At 42.7% G+C, this 22,576-nt stretch overlaps 1 protein-coding gene across 1 annotated transcript in view; it reads right to left on the bottom strand.

The window, feature by feature from the left end:
- The window catches only part of LOC115464593, a 40,357-nt gene extending 22,611 nt beyond the window's left edge, over positions 1 to 17,746 (bottom strand). The window contains exons 1-6 of the mRNA XM_030194956.1: positions 17,672 to 17,746; positions 15,048 to 15,274; positions 12,451 to 13,537; positions 10,213 to 10,287; positions 7,812 to 8,023; positions 4,877 to 5,975 (exon numbers count right to left, since the gene is read on the bottom strand). Coding sequence (XP_030050816.1) covers positions 4,877 to 5,975; positions 7,812 to 8,023; positions 10,213 to 10,287; positions 12,451 to 13,537; positions 15,048 to 15,259 — 2,685 coding nt within the window. The 5' untranslated portion in view covers positions 15,260 to 15,274; positions 17,672 to 17,746. The remainder of the gene's footprint in view (positions 1 to 4,876; positions 5,976 to 7,811; positions 8,024 to 10,212; positions 10,288 to 12,450; positions 13,538 to 15,047; positions 15,275 to 17,671) is intronic.
- Positions 17,747 to 22,576: the final 4,830 nt, after the last annotated feature.

The raw sequence follows: 22,576 nt of genomic DNA, 5'->3' as shown, positions 1-22,576 counted from the left end.
CATTCATAATTATTTTGTAACTTTTAGTGACAGCCTCAAAACTATGGAATTCCTCGCCAAAATATTTGCGACAGAAAATCTAAGTTCAAACAAAAGCTTTCCTCTATCAAACAGTCTTTGACTAATTAACTTTTCATAACATTTGTGTCAAGGATACCACTGGCTCTGACACAAAAGGATGAAAATAATATTTTTTTTCTTTTAATCTTCTGTTTCTACTTTTATAATATATTTGTAACATTTATATTCTTTACAACATTTCTCTTCTTTTGGTTTTTTTTTTTTACTATTTTATTTTTTTATTATTGTAAACTGCTCAGAAGTTATTGCTGTTAAGAGTGCATTGCCGGCGTTTTCTGGCAGTTGAGTGGAGATTGCAGCGACATCTGTTCAAAATGCCTTTCTCCTGAAGACGTCATTGGAGGGCAAAACGTAGCACCATGTAGAGAACGGGACAAGTAGATATATGAGAGAAGGCAGAAGGAAACAAAAAAGTTTTCAGTTTGAATGTGTAAGATTGGAATCACTGAAGCACAGGAGGGAAATCCACCGCAGAAATTGGCCAGTGCATACTACCATTCAAAACTAAGTCATTGTGTCAAGTTATTTAAGAAGAAAATTGTGATGCATTATACACTGTTGAACATTTAAATTCTGGTTTATCTGGACACTGAATAGTGTCATCTGAAGAGGTTGAGATCAGCAAGACCCGAAATGATAGGAGGTAGGAGGCTGGTGCAATGATGTATGACGATATTGTGCAATAAGAGGTGGCTGAACTTCATGTGGCATGCACTTTATTTACACTGAGCACTAAAAAAATTAGATTAGAACAGACTGGTGACAATGCAAGAGGATTTAGTGTAGACACCAGGAGACAGAATAATACAGAACCCAGACAAATATAACCGAGTTAAGATTTAATGCCAAGAAGTGCAGAGTGATGCACTTGGGGTGCAGAAACCCAAAAAAGAGATTCTGGATAGGAGGGGAAAGATTAGTAAGCTCAACTCAGGAGAGGGACCTTGAGGTGATGATGTCCAAGAATCTGAAGGTGAAGAAACAATGCGACAAGGCGGCAGCCGTGGCCAGAAGGATGCTAGGCTAAATAGAGAGAGGTACAGTGGTGGAAATAAGTATTTGATCCCTTGCTGATTTTGTAAGTTTGCCCACTGACAAAGACATGAGCAGCCCATAATTGAAGGGTAGGTTATTGGTAACAGTGAGAGATAGCACATCACAAATTAAATCCGGAAAATCACATTGTGGAAAGTATATGAATTTATTTGCATTCTGCAGAGGGAAATAAGTATTTGATCCCCCACCAACCAGTAAGAGATCGGGCCCCTACAGACCAGGTAGATGCTCCAAATCAACTCGTTACCTGCATGACAGACAGCTGTCGGCAATGGTCACCTGTATGAAAGACACCTGTCCACAGACTCAGTGAATCAGTCAGACTCTAACCTCTACAAAATGGCCAAGAGCAAGGAGCTGTCTAAGGATGTCAGGGACAAGATCATACACCTGCACAAGGCTGGAATGGGCTACAAAACCATCAGTAAGACGCTGGGCGAGAAGGAGACAACTGTTGGTGCCATAGTAAGAAAATGGAAGAAGTACAAAATGACTGTCAATCGACAAAGATCTGGGGCTCCACGCAAAATCTCACCTCGTGGGGTATCCTTGATCATGAGGAAGGTTAGAAATCAGCCTACAACTACAAGGGGGGAACTTGTCAATGATCTCAAGGCAGCTGGGACCACTGTCACCACGAAAACCATTGGTAACACATTACGACATAACGGATTGCAATCCTGCAGTGCCCGCAAGGTCCCCCTGCTCCGGAAGGCACATGTGACGGCCCGTCTGAAGTTTGCCAGTGAACACCTGGATGATGCCGAGAGTGATTGGGAGAAGGTGCTGTGGTCAGATGAGACAAAAATTGAGCTCTTTGGCATGAACTCAACTCGCCGTGTTTGGAGGAAGAGAAATGCTGCCTATGACCCAAAGAACACCGTCCCCACTGTCAAGCATGGAGGTGGAAATGTTATGTTTTGGGGGTGTTTCTCTGCTAAGGGCACAGGACTACTTCACCGCATCAATGGGAGAATGGATGGGGCCATGTACCGTACAATTCTGAGTGACAACCTCCTTCCCTCCGCCAGGGCCTTAAAAATGGGTCGTGGCTGGGTCTTCCAGCACGACAATGACCCAAAACATACAGCCAAGGCAACAAAGGAGTGGCTCAGGAAGAAGCACATTAGGGTCATGGAGTGGCCTAGCCAGTCACCAGACCTTAATCCCATTGAAAACTTATGGAGGGAGCTGAAGCTGCGAGTTGCCAAGCGACAGCCCAGAACTCTTAATGATTTAGAGATGATCTGCAAAGAGGAGTGGACCAAAATTCCTCCTGACATGTGTGCAAACCTCATCATCAACTACAGAAGACGTCTGACCGCTATGCTTGCCAACAAGGGTTTTGCCACCAAGTATTAGGTCTTGTTTGCCAGAGGGATTAAATACTTATTTCCCTCTGCAGAATGCAAATAAATTCATATACTTTCCACAATGTGATTTTCCGGATTTAATTTGTGATGTGCTATCTCTCACTGTTACCAATAACCTACCCTTCAATTATGGGCTGCTCATGTCTTTGTCAGTGGGCAAACTTACAAAATCAGCAAGGGATCAAATACTTATTTCCACCACTGTATAACCCGAGAGGTATAACCAGCAGAAAGGAAGTGTTGATGCCTCTCTACAAGTTATTGGTGAGGCCCCACTTGGAGTATTGTGTTCAGTTTTGGAGGCCGTATCTTGCTAAAGATGTAAAAAGACTGGAAGCGGTGCAAAGAAAAGCTACAAAAACAGTATGAGATTTGTGCTGCAAACCGTACAAGGAGAGACTTGCCGACCTGAACATGTATACCTCGGAGGAAAGGAAAAACAGGGGTGATGTGATACAGACGTTCAAATATTTGAAAAGTATTAATCTGCAAACAAACCTTTTCTGCATATGGGAAGGCAGTAGAACTAGAGGACAGGAATTGAGGTTGAAGGGGGGCAGACTCGGGAGTAATGTTAGGAAGTATTTTTTCACGGGCAGGGTAGTGGATACATAGAATGCCCTCCCACTGGAGGTGGTGGAGATGAAAATGGTAATGGAATTCAAACATGCATGGGATAAACACAAAGGAATCCTGTTTAGAAGGAATGGATCCACGGAATCTTAGTGGAGATTGGGTGGCAATAACAATAATTGGGAAGCAAAACCAGTGCTAGGAAGACTTCTATGGTCTGTGCCTTGATCGTGACTGAATAGATATGGATGGGCTGGAGTGTAAATTTTAAGGGGCTTCGACGTTAACTTCAGAACTTTTAGCACAAGAACAGTGCTGGGCAGACTTCTACGGTCTGTGCCCTGAAAATGGCAAGGACAAATCAAACTTGGGTATACATATAAAGTATCGCATACCATGTAACATAGTAAATGACAGTAGATAAAGACCTGTACAGTCCATCCAGTCTGCCCAACAAGACACTTTATATGTATACCCGAGTTTGATTTGTCCTTGCCTTTCTCAGGGTACAAACCTTAGAAGTCTGCCCAGCATTGTTCTTGTACTAAGTTCAGAAGCTAACGTCGAAGCCCCTTAAAATTTACACTCCAGCCCATCCATATCTATTCAGTCATAATCAGGGCGTAGACCGTAGGTCTGCCCAGCTCCCGTTTTGTTTCCCCAATTACCGGCATCGCTACCCAATCTCCGCTGAGATTCCGCAGAACCATTTCTTCTAAACAGGATTCCTTTGTGTTTACCTAAACAAATCACGTGAACTATATGCTACAAAATGGACTTTTCCCGAAGGAGAAAGGAAACATCCTACTCACCCCCAAACCCAAAGACGCAAATAATGAGTTTATCTTGTTAGGCAGACTGGATGGACCGTACAGGTGATTTACTTTAGATAATGGCCTCCACGAGAATAAGTGGAAGAGCCACCGGGTGGGGAGTTATGGTGGCGAACAGTGCATTTAACTTACTGTTAACCAAGAAGATTAAATTTTGGCATACATATAAGGTCTCAGAGAGAAGAAATTAGAGTTTACTTATTTTTCTTTCCTTTAGTCCCACCACACCAGAACCTGTGTGTTGTGTCCGCCGCTGGTTGATGGACACAACTACATAGGTTCTGGACTGGTCTGGTGAGGATGCTAAGGAAACGGTCATTCTCTCTATAAAACCCACTGACCTCTGGATTCTATATATAATGCTCAAAACTGGGCGTGGGCCCAATTTCCCGCATGCAATTTACTTGAATAACAAACCAATTAACGCTGGTAATTGGGTGCTCATGAATTATCGATACTAACTGGCAACTATCAGAATGTATGCGTACATCTTGCTAGGTGTATTCTACATAGATGCATGTGTAAATTCTAGTGTGCAGATCTGAAAAGGGGTGTGGCCATGGAAGGGGGCATGGGTGTTCGAAGAATTTATGCACAGTTACAGAATATGCCTGATCTGCGCCTAATTTAGGCACAGGGATTTACACCAGGTTTCAACTGGCACCCAACTTGGTGCTGTTTATAGAACAGCGCTTATTTTGTTCAGTGCCATATACAGTATCTAATCCTAAATGCCTAACAACGGCCAGAACAAACCAAGGACTTACAACCCAACTGCTCATTTTTCATAAAGCTCCCATTATCGTTAAAGACAATATCAAAATTGGTATAGAGCTACTTTGTGAGGGTGCTTTGTACTTTACTTTTATCTATCAAGTATCACCCCACACTTCACTTCCCCACCACCTTCCAGTCATTGCATATCAAAGAATGACTCTCAATGAGAATGAAAAGCCATACCTGCCGGAGTGCAAATGTGGGAGATGTGTCTAGCATAGATAGTGATGCCTGGAGGCGGGAAGGTGAAGTTGCACCCAGTGCCATTGTGCTAACATTGAGAATCACCTGAAGGCAATGGTACAGGGAGGAAGATGGGTCTACACGAGCTCTGAGTGCCTGGTGTTCAGACTTAACTAACGTACAAATGTTGCTCTCTGCAATCTGACTTCTGTTGTCCTTTTTGATCCACATTTTTCTGTGTGGGTGCCAAGTCTCATAATAGTACTGGAAAAATTCTGCAGGACAGGCAGACTTCAACTCACTCAAATATCGGCCATAGACACTAGGAGAGCACGTGTGAGCCAGGATGTGCAAAAAGTTCTTAATCTGAACTTCTGCCGCAGAACCGAAGAAAGAAATTTTCTCATACAGGATCTCCAAGACCAATGGCATACAATACCTCAGTGAAGCAAAGGGTATTAGTGGTTCAAGATCTAGGGGATCCTGAATCTCTGGGTTCACTGTTACATATTTAACGTGGTTAGTCAAGTTCTCAGTGCTCTGCAAAACAGAAACCATAAGAAACCGTAAATTTGATGATCTGCTCTTTCGTGCAATACACTTTCCGCACACCCTCCATTCCGAATTGTCATCTTCACAATAGACTGTATATAAATCGATAAGGCTTCCAAAACGTGACAAGAGGTCCACATAGAGATATCCAGGAAAACGCTGAACCATTTCCTGCATGTGGGAGGTCATAATGAAGACATTCTTCACCAAAAGTTTATTCTCCATGAAGACTAACTTGACCTTAGCCCCAGGATCGGAAACAAAGAGGGCGTCCAACTGATTCAGGATTTGAGTCCAGTCTTCGAACGGGGCAGGGTGGAACTTCTGCAATTTGCACAAATCGCTTCGTTCCAAAAACTTCTTGGAGATGTTATTTGTGATGATTTTGGTGGGCTGACACAGAGGAGATGCCAGCCTGCTTCTTGCGACCGCAGGGGTAATATTAGCCCCAACATTGTCATGGTTGTGACGAAGCACTGTTTTGGCAAGAATGAGCTTGTCCTCTTGAGGACTCAGTTTCAGGTTGATGACAGCTGGACAGTTCTTGCTGGGAAAGAATCAACAGATCATTAGTTATCCATCTAATTTCAAGACTGCCCTATGCTTATAATGTCCACATCATCAATTATTTTCGTCACGTTTGCAAGTCTATGCTACTTCCAGAGTCACCATCGAACATATCCTCTTAAAACACAAAATGGACAAGTAAATGCCAATAATATCATTAGGGATTTTTTATTCAGGCATGATGATTTCCTTTACATCATCAAGGCATCCAAAGGGCAAGCCTATAACAGTGTGTGTAACAGCCAAGATAATTGGCACTTACGGGCATATTATACACCATGGAGGGCATTCTGTAAACGGTGCCAAGATTTCAGCACTGGAAAAATTCGGTGCGAAGCACTATTCTATAAATGGCATTCTGAGTTGAGCACCGTTTATAGAATAGTTTAGACTTCATTTCTGTGCCAAAAACCGGGTGGTGGTATTTATGTCAGCTGAAACCTGCTATAAACATCGGTACCCAACGCCAGGCATTTTGTCGCACAAATGCAGCTATTCTATAACCTCGCACTCAACTTTTAGGAACGCTGCTGCCAGTTTCCTGGCCACAACCACTTTTGAGTTACACACTAAGGGGGCCTTTTACAAAACCGAACTAGCGTTTTAGCTAGTGGTAAAAATCAGCTGGTGGTAAACGTTGAGATGCCCATTATATTCCTATGGGCATTTCAGAATTTACTGTCAGCTGATTTTTACCGCAAGCTAAAAACGCTAGCACAGCTTTGTAAAAGGCTCCCTGTGGGATTTAGGTGCATGGTATTAAATAGAATAGTTTGTGGAGAGATGCATGCAGAAATTTTAATTATTGCCAATTAAGTACAACAATTAACATTAATTGCAATTAAGTGGCTCATAAGCTAATGTGCAGATCCATGCACAATTTTCCTGTTGTATTAGGAGAAATCAGGCATTACCTTAATTTTCTTTCCTTTAGGCACTCCAGACTCTGACACTTGGGTTATGCTTGCCTACTTGCAGATGGAGACGGAGAACATAAAATCTGCTACCTGTATAATAGCACTGTGCCAACTTTCAGCCAGCCACTACATTCTCAGTCTCTAGCAGATGGTGGACGAGCAACTTGTGCAGTCTGAGGCCAGATTGGTATAATCTGTTCTAAAAAGTAGCGCATTAGCTGCATGAAGGGGTGTACACATGGGCAGGACATGGGTGTGTCTCACATTTATATGTAATTTGGATATAACAAAAAAACAGCACCACAGGCCTTTAAAAATGGAACACAGTTCTTTAATGAATGAGCCTTGACAAAACACAGCCCGTGTCGGGTCTTTTTGTCAAGGCTCATTCATTAAAGAACTGTATTCCATTTTTAAAGGCCTGTGGTGCTGTTTTTTTGTTTTCACATTTATATGTGTAAGTTACAGAACACTAAGTTACGCGTGTGACACGTAGCACTTGGTGCACCCATTATGCCTGCCACTGATTTGGTGTAAGTGAGCACATCCATCTTTGGATGTATAACTGCAGGTTTACGCCTTTCTGCATCTGTGCACACAGCAGTCATTAAAAAACTGGTGCTCAGTGTGTGTGCCATGAGGCAAAGAACACCATGGTGTCAAATTATAAAATCCCCCCTCCCCCCCCCCGACTCATTCTTTCCATCTCAAAATACATCTGTCATGTTTCACTCGTATCACATTTTACAAGACTACATCATCACAGATAAACCAGTGCTGAACAACCTCCATCATTTTTGACCCTAAAATATTACCATAGTTATGCTGGGTGAGTATCTGGACACACGTTCAGGAATAAAATACAAGAATCCTAGAAGAATCAGAGCTACTCAACATACCTAACACTGCAACCCATGATTACGCTACGGTACTTCAGGGTATTCGCTAGATCAGGGTCCGGGCTCAGGTGGTCGTTCTTCAGAGGCACTGATTGCCGAATGCTGAAGGTCGTTTTTTTTTTCAAGCACCAAGTCTCCAAGAAAGAGCTGAAGTCACACCAGCTGTGAAATTCGCTCTGCTCCAACGGTTCGTCCATGGCCTCCTCGGAGATCTGTCCAAGTACAATGTGCCAATTATTATCACTGTGACAAAATCTATATTCTGCACAAAAATTTACAAAAACAGAAAGGCTGGTACACCCCACAATATTAAGAAAAAAAAAGTGCACACAATAGGTCTGTATTTTTTATGTATGGAATGCAATGCTATTATTTTTGGCCAACTGTGTGCATTTTTTTCTTTTTCTGCACAGACAGTTAGGGAGGCTGTGGGGAAATGCAGGCAGAGACCACATACCCAGGAAAGAGTTACAAGGGTTTAGGCTAATGCATTTGATATACTGCTTTTCTGTGGTACAATCAAAGCTGTTTACATTATATACAGGTACTTTCTCTGTCCCTAGTGGGCTCACAATAAGTTTTGTACCTGGGGCAGTGGAGGTTTAAGTGACTTGCCCAGGATCACAAGGAGCTGCAGTGGGAACTGAACTTAGTTCCCCTGGTTCTCAGCCCACTGCTCTAACCATTAGCTACTTAGCAAGTGTAAAGGACCCTGTAGGTGAAGCCTTTGGAATGGAAGAGCAAGCACAACAACCATGATTAAGTAGAGTGGAGGAGGAGGAGCCAAAGGGTAGTGAAGTGGGCTGAGAAGCAGGGGAACTGGGTTTGATTCCCATTGCAGCTCCTTGTGACGCTGGGCAAGTCGTTTAACCCTTTATTGTGAGTCCACTGGGGACAGAGATAGTACCTGTATATAATATGTAAACTGATTTAGCTGTACCACAGAAAGGCAGTATGGGTATGAGGATAGAGGTTGCTGGGAGGACAATGGTATAAGAAACCCAAACAGAATCAGACAGGGACTAAACATCAGAGAAACACAAGGCAGGAAGGACATAACACAGAAAAACAAATGACGTTCTTGAAGACCCCACTGAAGACAGACTGTGTGACAGTGCTGGTATTTACTGCGCATATATATATATATATATATATAGGTTGCTTCTATATGCTGCATCTCAGGAACCAAGGGGGCAGAATACAGAGGTGAAGGAAATGACCTGCTCTAAGCTGGAGCCTGATGTCCCAGATCACATCATCTCACCAGGAGCAATATAGAATCTGCAAGAATCTAGTTTAACATGGGAGAAGAAGTAAACTGACAATTCCTGATAGTGGAAGGAAGATCTTGACATTAAGGAATGAGTAATCATACTAAAACAGACAGAACCCGCCTACCTGCAGGCAAGACACATATAAATGATCTCCCTCCGTGCTAAGTGACATCGTAATGTATTTACTGATTTTTTTGCAGGGCACTGTGGGTAGACTGAAATGCTGAGTTCTATGCATCTCCAAGGATACTCTTTGGCTAATCAGATGATACGGAAAGAGTACTGTCAAACCTGCTAGGCCTTACAGCTGGAGTCTGGGCATACATTAGAGAATGACACGGGAGACAAAGTTTGTCCTCATCCCTGTTAGTTCTATCTCCATCCCCACCCCATCTCTGCAGGTTCCGTACCCGTCCCCTCTCCGTGGGCTCTGTCCTCATCTGCAGAAGCCTCAAACACTTATGATTTTATTTTTAAATCTTTTTATTGAAGTATAAAAAGGAACAAAATGCTGTGCAACTGTTGTTTATAAATCATAAATAGCAAACAATAATAACAATGAGCAACTATAATAACCCCCCCCCCCCCAGCCCCACCCTTCCAACCCCAACAATAGCTGACTTCTACTACCCCAAGAAATCCTAATCCACCCTGTTAAAATGTTCAGGGGTACAAAATACAACCCGTTCTGTATGTCCCAGAGGGAATAAATATGACCTATTAAGCACTGTTATGATTTTTTAATCTGTGGATGAATAAGAAGTCATCAACCACCTCAGGATTCAATCTAGCTCTCCTGACTTCCACAGTCCTTCCTAAAATAGAAGATGTCTTCCCAGAAGATGTGATGTACAGGATCCCCCATGCAAATTTTGTGGCCAGCATGTTTGCTGTTTTTCCAAAAAATCAAAATATTGTTGTTTGCATCACTTAAACATAAATAACAGTCCAGTTCATTACCAGCCTTCAAAGTAGAAGATAACACAGGGACATAGTTTGTCCCCATCCCCACGGGCTGTGTCCCTCTGAGCTCTGTTCCCGTCCCCGTGGTTACAACGGGTCCCCATCCCATTGTCATTCTCTAGCATAGATCTTCCAAGTGTTTTACCCTAGAGGTCTCTCTTTACCTGTGTTTCACAAGGGCTATGCTCTCCGGGGAGCTGAAACAAGTCTTCCTCTGGAGAAGCTGTTGCATCATCTGTCTGAATGGTGGGGAGAAAGAGAAAAACGGATTTCCTAAGAGGTTCTTCCTTTACATTTACTGAAAACAGCAGACATGTAGTTTAGATGTCGAGGTGTAAATGTTGTAATATTTCATGTGTTTTGCTCCTGTTATTGAGCCAAACAACAGTGGCCCATGCCAGACGTCATCAAGACTCTCCAACATTAATAACTCAGTGTAAAGGGCCAAAAGAAAACTGGATTCTTTGCAGGTTCGGAAACTAATGTAAAAACTGCTCACAGCTGACACTAACATGAATTTAAAAGGTTCTTCAAGTCTAAAGATCATGCCCCTCGTTATCTTTGGAAAATTTTAACGATGCTCCCATGAAAGGTATCACAATCTCCAGACAGCTCAAAACACTGCTGCAAGGCTAATATTGGGCAAGTCACGCTTTGACCGTGCTTACCCACTTCGTTTTATTCTACACTGGCTTCCCATTAAAGACCATATTACCTTCAAAATCTGTTCGTTGGCACAAAGATAATTTATGGGGACGCCCCTGCCTATATGCTAGATTTGATACATCTACCTTCTAGAAATGCTTCTGTGGCTGCTCGATCCTTCCTCAACTTACACTATCCAAGTTGCAAAAATGTCAAATATAAATTACTTTTTGCATCAACCTTCTCTTACGTCAGCCCGAAATCTTGGTATGTGCTACCAAGGCAGCTGAAAGAGACTGATGACCACCAGCTCTTCAAGTCATCCTTAAAGACGTTTTTATTCAAGAATGCTTATCCCACCGACATTACTAAAACTTAGTCTTCCTCATATCGGCCGTACCCACGACCACCGATTACACTTACCCAGCATGCACCCCTGTCTTATCCACATGTTCTTACCCCTCTCACTGACTTTATTGATTCTGTACCCTCCCCGAATTGTAACCATCTGTAATATTGTAAGCCACATTGAGCCTGCTTTTGTGGGATAATGTGGGGTATAAATTTACCAAAAATAAATAAATAAATAAATCTGCAGAGAATCCAGTAAGAGAGCTCAGTGTCAGTCTAACGTTACAACCTTCATTGTGATTAAAAAGAGAATTTCTTTTCTACCTGCACTTTTAACTTTAAAAAGAAAGGGAAGCAGAGATTTAACCAAGGAGCTCACAGATCGGATGTAAGGGTAGCTCTGGGATCAAGATTTTATCTGTAGAATTTGCCTGAAACCTCATTAGATTATTTACCTAATCAGTAATTCTAGAAAGCTGCATGAACTAGTCATAGAATAAAGTCAATTGTGTGTATAACTTAATGACATAATTATCTACTAACTGGCTATAATTTGTACTAATTAGTGTTACTTGGCTGTTGTGCATGTAACTGTCCATAGTTGGTATTCTGTAAGTTGTGTGCCTATTCTACGCAATTCCAAGCAGCTGCACAGGTGGACTGGGGGTGTATCAGGCAGATGTGTGTGCAAGTTACAGAATACTAGCATTTACACACCTAACTGCCTACAGTTAAGCACGGGCATTAACCCCAGCCATTGACCTAGTGTAACTGCTCATATCTAAAGTCAGACTTGCACGCACAACTGCCATTCTTGAACTCAAACTCTGTGTGCATCATCCCGGCGCCTAGCTTTAGGTTATGAAGTGTGGGCTGTGCATGCAAAGAGCCAAGCTCCTCCTCAGCTCCTTAGAACAGTGGTGAGCAAATCTGATTCCCAAAGGCTGCAAACTGGCCTGCTTTTCAGGATAGTCGCAGTAAAGACGAATGAAGTGTATCAGTGCATGCAAATATCTCCCATGTGTACTTTATTGCACATATGCTGAAAACTGGTCTGGTTTTCATTGCAGGGGCTGGAATTGTCTGGCATAGCCTTAGTGCAAATCCATGCATCATTACCAACTAATCAGATGCTCAACCACTCAGAATAGTCAGTATATTACCAAAACCTAGAACTTCACCAATATAAAACTAATACAAAGACTGTTGGTGGTCCTCGTGAAAATGTTAACTTTGGATCTTACTGCACCATTTGCTGGAGCCAGAGAAATACCGAGGAGCCTCCTCCTATAAGGAGAGTGAAGTCAGCTTTGAGCTGTTTTTCTCTGGCTCCATCAGCTGGCAGGGGGACATAACCTACTAGTCTGGACTGATTTGGTGTGGACAATAAGGAAAGATGATTTTACCTTGATTGTGAATAATGGAGTCATGTATGTTCTGGAGCTAAATTCCTGAGATGATTCGGTAACAGTCGACCCTGCTATGTAACCCACGAGAACTACCTGAAGGCAGCGGTGTAAGGTGGGTTTGCTGCCCAGCTGGTCCATGAGAGCCTGGTGAGTGGCATGCACAGAGACTTGTATGGAATGCTCTGCAACTTCTGTCCTGACATCTTTTTCTATCCACAGTTTCCTGCGTGGGTGCCACATCTCATGGTAGTACTGGAAGACCTCGGCAGGAGAGACGGCTTTCAGCTCGGTTAGATACCGATCATAGTCCTTGGGTGACAAGGTGTGGACCAAGATGTGCAAAATGTTCTTCACGTGGGCCTTTGCAGTAGTGTCCAGGTGAGACACTTTACAATACAAATTTTCCAAAATTAATGGCCTACAATATCTCACCGTGGCGTGGGGTATGAGGACTTGCAAGTCAAGGATATCCGAGATCTCAGGATTCACTGTTACTTGTTTGACTTGGCTCTTCATGGTAGGACTGCTCTGCAAAATGGAGACCATGATGAACCTTAAAGTGTCCACTGAACCCTTCTTCACAAAGCAGTAGGCACACACCTTCCATGCCAGACCCTCTGCTTCGCAGAAGACAGTGTAGAAATCAAATCCAGGGCTAAAAGAGGAGATGCAGTCCACGAAGAGGTAACTAGGAAATTTCTGGGCAACATGCTGCATGTAAGAGGTCATAAGGAAGAGGCTCTTGATGAGAAGTTTGCCCTCCAAAAACACCAACTTTGCTTTGATGTCGGGATCAGAATGAAACAGAGCCTCCAGTTCCTTGAGGACAAGTGTTCGCTCCTCGAACACTGCAGAGCGTAGTCCCTGGAGCTTTTTCAAGTCATTTGGCTGTAGAAACTTCCAGGAGATGTCATTTGCCATTTGTGCTGGGAGGCGTGACGGATAGGTCACTCTGTTTCTCTTAACCTGAAGCGGGACATCTGTATCTGGTAAGTCGTGGTTGTGAAGAAGGTTGGTGCTGGCAATAATCAGCTTGTCTTCCTCAGGACACAGTTGCAGCTGGATGGAAGCTGGGCAGCTCTTGCTGGACAGTAATGGAGAATAGAAAAATGTGATTTATGTATAATGTTCCTTTCCTGTCATCATCAAATGTATCATGACACAATAACATAGTTAATGACAGCAAATAAAGACCAACATGTCCCACGCAGTCTGCCTAGAAAGGTGGCCAAGGTTGTATCTGCAACATCATTTACGTTACCCTTCCCTGTCTTTAGGGCTTAACAAATGCATCACCATCTAACTCGTTCTACATATTTTGGTCCATTTCCTCTCAAGATTACAATCAGGAGAATTTAGGTCTTACCTGCTAATTTTCTTTCCTTTAGTCCCCACCTGAATGGACCAGAACTTGTGAGTTTATGCCCATTGACAGGCACAACCCACAGGTTCTGGACTGGTTTGGTGAGGATGCTAAAGAAATCACCAATTGCCTAGCTGCCACCACCACCACCCAACTTAGCCACTTCAGACAGACACAAAGTAACACCACAGGTCTGATCACTTTTCAATCACCTTGATATTCATACCACCACCAACTTAAGGCAGTCATCACAGACACATCTTCCTCCTCTGTACCGCCACCATCTTGGGTAAATTAGTGTACAAGATCTTCTGTTAAATTCACACCCTGCACCCTATCCTTCTCATGTCTAACCATCAAGCTTTCTAATGATCCAAAAGTTTCAATATCTGGCTTTCAGTTTCTAGGTCTCCAAGAATTTCTAGAAATTAGCCCACAACAACCTGGCCAGCCTTTGGGGAATAGTAGCTCTCTCTCACAAGTTGTCATTGCTCTATGAGTGGCAGCTAGACTATGTCCTCGGCCACATGATTTGTCAGTTCTCCTATCTGCCACTGCCTCAATCTCAACACCAGACTCCTCACCATCACAACTGCTTCAACCTTGACCGCCACCACACCTTCAATCTCAACAATAGAATCATATCATCACCACCAACACATCAAGCATCAGAGTCAATCTATTATCATGGATGATAACTCACATCAAATGGTTTCCCTAAACTTCTTTGCGAATGCATAAGCCAATAATTGCTCATACAGCAAACTTTACTGGAGTGTGACTGTGTTTCTTTCAGAGGCATTTCCATTTCATACTGCTCTCTTGGCCACGGATGGTCATTGATGCTCTTGGATTTTACTTTTGATACAAAAGACTCAAGAAGCTGGCATATCACCAAGTTTTACTATTCAGAAAGGAAAGAGACATGGTACTAGCCCTAAAGATGAAAAGGCTCAAGAACTGGCTCCTAGCACAGTAGATGAGACCCTCACTCCTTGGGAATCAACCTGGATGAAGAACAGTAGCCTACACCTGTGGGTTTGACCATGTCTATCTTCTATTTCTATCGTAGGTAGGAAAAGATGGGCAGATGAGACGCGTCTTGTATAATTTATGATGACAGGTAGAGACCACGTCTGTGTTTTCTAAAAGCTTCCTGGTCTCTCGCCCTATGAACAAGAGAGTTTCACGGTTATTTTTCTACTCATTAAACTGGAATTGGTAGCTGTACCTAATGCAGCTGCTGCAGCCCAGGTGCATGCTGCTGTACTTCAAGGCCAATGCCCGTTCAGTGCCTCCTGGGTATTTCTGGACATCCTCCTCAGTCAAGGCCTCGGACTGAAGGATGGTTAACTTCACCTTCTTCTCCTCACACCAGACATCCAGGAAGACGCAGAGGTCCTCCCAGCTTTGGAATTTCCTCTGCTCCATCCGTTCCTCCATCAGAGCCGTGCAGGCCTGTTCTCAGAACACCACAAGGACAGAAGCAATAACAAATAATCAGCACATACTATTTGCATATTTTGGCAACATAAATACCCCCTCATTCTACACTTGGCACTTGCACCCAGCGCTATTCTGTAAACGATGTGCACAACTTGCTTAGCATGAAAATGCGAGGGGAAATTCCCAGGGGAGGTGTGCTCTTTCTTCTGCTGTCACAATATTCAGCTTTAACTGCGGGTTGAGCTGTACACAGGTCTGAGCACAACTGTAGCGACACCTGGAGTTGCACAGTAGTGTATGAACAAGTTGAAATGATATTCTGCTTATAAATATAGGTAATGCAAACATTTTATGCTCAGATAGCATTCCAGCACAGGTGCAGATTTTTCTAAGCATTTAGCTCACACCTTTTTTTCCAAGGTGAGCTACATTCAGGTATGTATTTTCCCTCTCCCTAGTGCTCTCACTATCTAAATTTATATCTGAGGCAATGGAGGATAAGTGCCTTGCCCAAGATCACAAGGAGCCACAGGGAGATTTGAACCAGGCTCTCTTGGTTCTCAGTCCGCTGCTCTAACCATCTGTGCTCAGACCTGGCTGCAAGCTCTAGCTGCTGTTAGCATAGAGCTGTGCATGCCCACTCAGGCCAGCTCAGGTCTATTCGCATACAATTTCTTAACTACATCAGCACACAGACCTTTGACATCAGGCTTGGTTAGGAAGCCAGTGCTTCTCAATCCAGTCCTCAGGTAACAGCCAGCCAGGTTTTCAGGATGTCCACAATGAATATGCATGAGACAAATCTGCATATCACCATGGAAAGAGTGCATGCATATTCATTGTGGATATCTTGAAAACATGACTGGATGGGTGTGCCCTGAGGACGGGGTTCAGAACCTCCGCACTAAGCCATCGGTACAAAGATCTAATGCAATCTTACTGCCCCAGCCTTTAAGTTTATAACAGAAGTAATAGGGTTAAGTAACTCACCCAAGGCTGTAAGAACTAATAGGATAATTTTATAAAGGTTGTCTAAAGTTAGGCACTAAAATACAGCCTTGTGTTCACATCTTTAGTCACAAGTACTTACGCCTTGTCAAAGACTGGTATAAATGCCATGCATAACTGACGATATTCTATAACTTTTAGTGCCTAATAAAGAATGACACGGGGACAAAGTTTGTCCCTGGCCCTGCAGGTTCTGTATCAGTTCCCATCCCATCAGGTTTTGTCTCTGTCCCCATCCTGTCCCTGCGGGCTCCATCTTCGTCCCCACCAGTTCTGTCCCCATCCCATCCCAGCAGGCTCTGTCCTCATCTGCAGGAGCCTTGAACGCTTATGATTTCATAATTAAATCTTTTTATTAAAGTATAAAAAGGAACAATATACTGTAACTGTTGTGTATAAATTACAAATAGAAAACAATAATAACAATGAGTAACTATAATAATCCCATCACCACCCTCTACTCTTCCAACCCAACAATAGCTGACTTCTACTACCTAAAGGAATCCTAATCCACCCTGTTAAAATGTCCAGGGGTACAAAGTACAACCCGCTCTGTATGCCCTAGCGGGGGAGAAATATGCCCTATGAAGCACTGTTATGATTTTTCAATCTGTGGATGAATAAATCATCTCAGGATTCAGGTAGTTCTCCTGTCTTCCACGGACCTCCCTGCAATAGAAGATATGCTGGTAGCAGGAATGTACAGGATCCCCCATGCAAATGTCGCTAGTTGAGGCCAGCATGCTTGCTTGTTTTTCCAAAAAATCAAAATATGTTGTCTCCATCACTCAAACAAAGACAATGGTCCCCAGTTCATCAATAGGCTTCAAAGTAGGGAATGACATGGAGACAAAATTCATCCCTGTCCCCATTCCTACCCAATCCCTGCGGGACCTGTCCCCATGCCTAAGTGCTGGCACACCCCTGACCTGCCTGCCCCTTCCATATCCACACCCCCTAATAAATGCATGCTAAAGACACGACATACTAAGGTTACACAGAGGCACATTTTCAAAGCACTCTGCCTGAAACCTATGGAACTTTGGAAGGCTAAGTGCTTTGAAAATATGCCTCACAGTAACATAGTAGATGACGGCAGAGAACTGTACGGTCCATCCAGTTACAGATTTACAACTAAGGTAAATTAGTGCCAATTAACTGTAATTAGTGCCTAATAACTATTAGGCTATAATCTGTGCGCACAAGTTTCCAACCTAAGCGCATAAACGTACCTGCAAGATAATAGATTTAGGGGGAGAGGGGACAGGGCTCGACCAACTTTGCCACCACCAGTCCACCCCCCTCTTCACACACATTGAAGGAAACAGTACCTCCCCCTCTCTCTGGCCCAGCATCCCGCGCCGCTCCCTCCTTATTCTCAACCCTCCCTTCGAGTCTTACATTTAAACTTGTCTCTGCTGTTGCCGGCGTAAATCCAGTCCCAGCTTGCCAGCAGCGACCCCGACCCTGTCTTGACACGCCTCCTTTGACGCGATTTCCTGTTTCCGGTGGGAGGGGGAGCAGGACCAGCCGAAAGAAGGAAGTGGCGTCAGAGGTGGGGGGGGGGGGGTGGGATCGGGACAAACTAGGCAGACATAGGAGGCGAAGCGACCGCCGACCGGGACTGGTTGAGGGTAGCCACTGCGGTTCGCCTATGGGAGATGAGAACGCCCCCGTCGCGCGCACAGCCTAGGCCTCGAGCCTGGCTAGAAGTGAACCAATGAGATTAGATTGAGAACGGGAGACGGCACGAGACTATGTAGACCATTATATGGGTTGAAGCCAGTAAGCGGAATCACAAGTACACCCAAAACAATAACAAACGCTATTGAAAGCAATAGTAAAAGATTATTAGAAATAAGGGACTGGCTATGCCTGGTCCATCTGTGAAAAGTCAAAAGCTGTTCCAGTTGGATAGGCAGTGCCTAAAAAGTGGAGGGCAAAATATTTTTTTATTTTTACTTATTTGACACCTTATTTTTACTTGATAGCTTTTTAATTTATTTTGAAAGCGTCCCATATGTACATAAAAAATATGAAATAAAAACAGCTTCAAAAACTATTGTAGCTGGTGGAAACAGCACTAATAAAGGCTGTGTTTGTGCTCAGTTTTCTGCACTGTTCTATATAATACAGTAATACATGGCCAAATTTCAGTGAGGCTATTCTGTTTACTGATGGGTTCATCTTAACTGTTGCTGTGATTTGCCCTGGGAACCCTGGTGTTATAATGATTGGAAGTAAAATTAAACTCTCCTTTCATTGGGGCACATGGAATCACATTTTCGCCTCATCTCTTTTGTACAAATGGATTATTCTGTTTTGACCATATTTCAGGGACAAGTGGTTTTCATAAGTCAAAATAATGAAAATAAATATTTTTTCATGGAGATCTCTCATTTGTTAAAACATAACTAAATGGGCTATAAAGCAGTCTATTGTTTTTTTTTAATATTTTGTTCTTGTGATGACTCATACTGTGCCAAAACTGGAAATACGTGAGACAGAATAGAATTCAGTAACATCCAAAACTTATTAATTAGCATTATAATTGTGTTTGCATTTGGGTAATAATTGAGAAAATGCTGTTGAAAACTGACTTGAAGAAGAAATAAATATATATCACAGAACTGGAAAATGTTGGCACATTTAGACCGACTCTGGATTTCTGCATGAAGATAGCTCTGCCCTCATTATTTAATATCTTTCTTTTAAATAGTAGTAATAAACAATATTAAGTACATTTTTATAATATACCACTGCATTCCACAAAACAGAAGGAGCAAGTTCCCACAAACTATCTTTCTCTTTTGATCTAGACACAGGAAAAAAAATAAGATTTTAAATGTTCCCAGGTTTCAATGTAATTCATGTTTAATGTGGGATATAACTGCCATAAATAAGAAAATAAATAAATAGATAGAAACTCTGAATGTTGAGCACCTGACTCTCATAATATGATGTCTGTTTCAGTGGTCCTTTACCAGGATAAAAAAATCTTTACATGAATATAACACATGCTGGGTGACCCTATAACCAGCCCCTCCAAATGACACACTGATTGCAATTTAAAACAAATTACTAGTCTACCTATGAAAAGTTATTCTGTTCTTTTACTTCCTCTGTGTACATCCATATGCTGCACAAACTGGCAAGTTTTAAAATATAATTGAGATTAAATAAAAACATTGTTCATCATCAGTTCTATATGAAATACAGAGCTACAAAGTTTCCCAGTTCCAGAAGGGCGCCTTTTTTTTTTGGCGCAATGTGGAAGTTCTGGTCTCTGAGTCAATCCATAGCCACAGTACTACAGGTCCCATAATGCACCAGGACAGGGTTGTCAAACATCTAGGACTGGTCTACAATCTTTCCAAGGAATCGGGTTAACTTGGCCGCTCTGCAACCTATTTTGCTGTTCGACTGCTCTCTCTCTTCTGCATTCACCCACTCCCCACCCATCAAGTAGCACTACATACTCAGAGACGCTAAGCTGAAGATTAGGAGCAGTCCTGGATTTCTGACCACCCTATCCTGGTGAATTATGGGACTTGCAGCACTGACATCAATGGGCAGGATCAGGCACTGCAAATCCCACACTGCTTTGGGATGGAAGTTTAAAAGCAGGACTGCATGTAGAGTTATTGGCTCTTCAGGTTGAAAGCTCCAGTTACTCACGTTACAGCTCTAATGGGTGACTGCCTGCAAAATTAACCAAACATCCCTCTTGAAGCTGGTAGATCAGTGAAGCTAGCTTCAGCAGCCCCTTCTCCTCCATGTTTTCCCTCCTTCCTGTAGTGTGGTAACTCTTCACTCATATGATCCCATGCAGCCTGCTTCTGTGCTTGAAATGCCTCTTAGGTCTCCTTTTACTAACATGTAGTGTATGCTAATAGCATTAGCCCACGCTATCTGCAGGCATGGCCCATTTATTCCCATATGCATGACATAATAGCACACTATGCATTAGTACAGGGGTAACTAACCCAGCCAGTCAGGATACTCACCATAAATATGTATAACATAGACTTGCAAAAACCTCTCTCATGAATATTCATTGTGGAAATCCTGAAAACCTGACTGCACGGGGTTCCCCAGGACTGATTTGGGAATCACTGAACTACACCAGGGGTTCTCAACCCAGTCTTCAGGACACACCCAGCCAGTTGGGTTTTCAGGAATCCCACAATGAATATTCATGAGATACAATGGAGGTAGTGCATTGCAAATTTACTTTGTGCATATTCAAAAGGGGTATCTTGAAAATCAGACTGGCTTGCTGTGTCCCAAGGACTGGGTTAAGAACCCCTGAACTAAGCTACACTCTCTTTCTTCTAAGGTGGGTGTTCTCAACCTGGTCCTTACAACACATCGATCTTACCCAGTTTTCAAGATACTCTTTCCAAAAATACAAGGATTAGAAGGCAGGCAATGAAGCTACTAAGTAGTAAATTTAAAACAAACTGGAGAAAATATTTATTCACTCAACATGTAATTAAACTCTGGAATTCCTTGCCAGAGAATGGGGTAAAAGCAGTTAGCTTAGCAGGGTTTAAAAACGGTTTTGGATAATTTCCTAAAAGAAAAGTCCATAAGCCATTATTAAGATGGGAAAATCCACTGCTTATTTCTAGGATACCATTATAAGTGTGTGCTCTAAGTACTTTTTATATGATATTCATCTTTATTACTATTTATCATATTTTGGATGGAGGGGGTAGTCAATGATTAAAAACTGCTACGGCTGCCAGACAAAAATATTTTGTCATAACATACAGCCAAACTATTATCTATGAGACATCCCCAAAAATTTAAGTTATATCATACTATGTGACACACACTTATCTATTTTCTACTTTTTGTTTTTGGTGGTTGAGTTTTGATAACTTAATAAGTAGAACGCCTAATCCTTTTTACAGTATTTCTAGGATAAGCAGCATAAAATCTGTTTTTACTCTTTTGGGATCTTGTAAGGTATCTGTGACCTGGATTGGCCACTGTTGGATACAGGATACTGGATTTGACGGACATTTGGTCTGTCCCAATATGGTGATGCCAATAAAAATAATACCCCTCCCCTAAATAATAAATAATCATCCACCCCATGTTGTGTAGTACAGTGGTGGACAAGTACACAGCAAAGCTGCCCTTCTGAAATACTGTAGCAGCTCCAAATGGGGAGAGGAGTCACTGAGAAGACACCCGACTTTCAGTTCTGGAAGTGACCCTTTAAGGCTAGACTAGGAGGAGTTCAAATATCCTCCCCTGTTTCTTTTTGGAGAAGATTCCCCCTCCCTTTCAACAAAAAGAAAAAAAAAAAGGGGGGGAGGTGCAGTAAGAATAAGACCAAGACCAAGCATCTCAGTGCTCTCCCCAGGACCTTCTGAATGGGTGTTATCACTTGGCTGGTTGCATTTATAAATAACAGAAAATGTTATAATACTGTGTAGGGATGGACAGGCATTGGCTGCTGATAAGAGTGCACACAGTATGCACTGTGAACAACATTTGTTTCCAACTGAAAAAAAACCCCCGCAAAAAAAAATAATAATTCTGGGTGCTCATCCCTAGTATTGATCGGTACTCCCCTGCTGGCAAAAATGTCTACATCTTGAGCCTTTGTAAACGCTTGCCTGACAGGAAAGAAAAAAAGCCCTCCTCTGGCTGAAGGATGTCACATCTTCAACCAAGCGAACACCTGTCTTTACTCACAAAAGACACAGCACTACAATGAGCTGGTGAATAGAGATGGGATATCCAGGATCTGTCCTCCAATTATTTCTAGAAAAAGTTGGTGAGCATTAGGATCTGTCTCTCTTCTCAGCATCTTGGATTTTGTTCACCCCGTTTTCAGGTCTCGGAGGTATGGTCCTGTACCTCAAGATAGGTTACATGTAGGTTTCAGAGGTTTGTTCCTGTCCCTGGAGGGCTTACAAATCTAACTTTGCACAGGTTGATCTCATGTACAAGTCAAATTTTATGTTTTTAGACCCCTGAGGAAGGCTTGTTGCCGAAACACGGGCCGTGCTGGGTCCCAATAAACTTGCTTTGATGCTCTTACTTCCTGTTTGGGCTGGTCATTTGGACTTGGTCTTGCTTCCACCCCTGTTTGTTGTAAATCACTAGGCTAGACTTTTTCTTGCTTCCTGAAGAGTTTTTTGGACCTTAGAAAAGTTGTGACAAACTCTGACCTTAAAAGATACTCCCTTGCCAGCTCGATAAATACAAAAGACAGAAAAATGGACTCCCGGTCTTGGAAGAAGAAAAGGGAACAAGTAGGACAATGGATGTGATCAAATTCAAATC

The sequence above is a fragment of the Microcaecilia unicolor genome, chromosome 3 (genome assembly GCF_901765095.1).
Source record: "Microcaecilia unicolor chromosome 3, aMicUni1.1, whole genome shotgun sequence".
NCBI lineage: Eukaryota > Metazoa > Chordata > Amphibia > Gymnophiona > Siphonopidae > Microcaecilia > Microcaecilia unicolor.
This window is presented reverse-complemented; position numbering and strand designations above follow the sequence as displayed.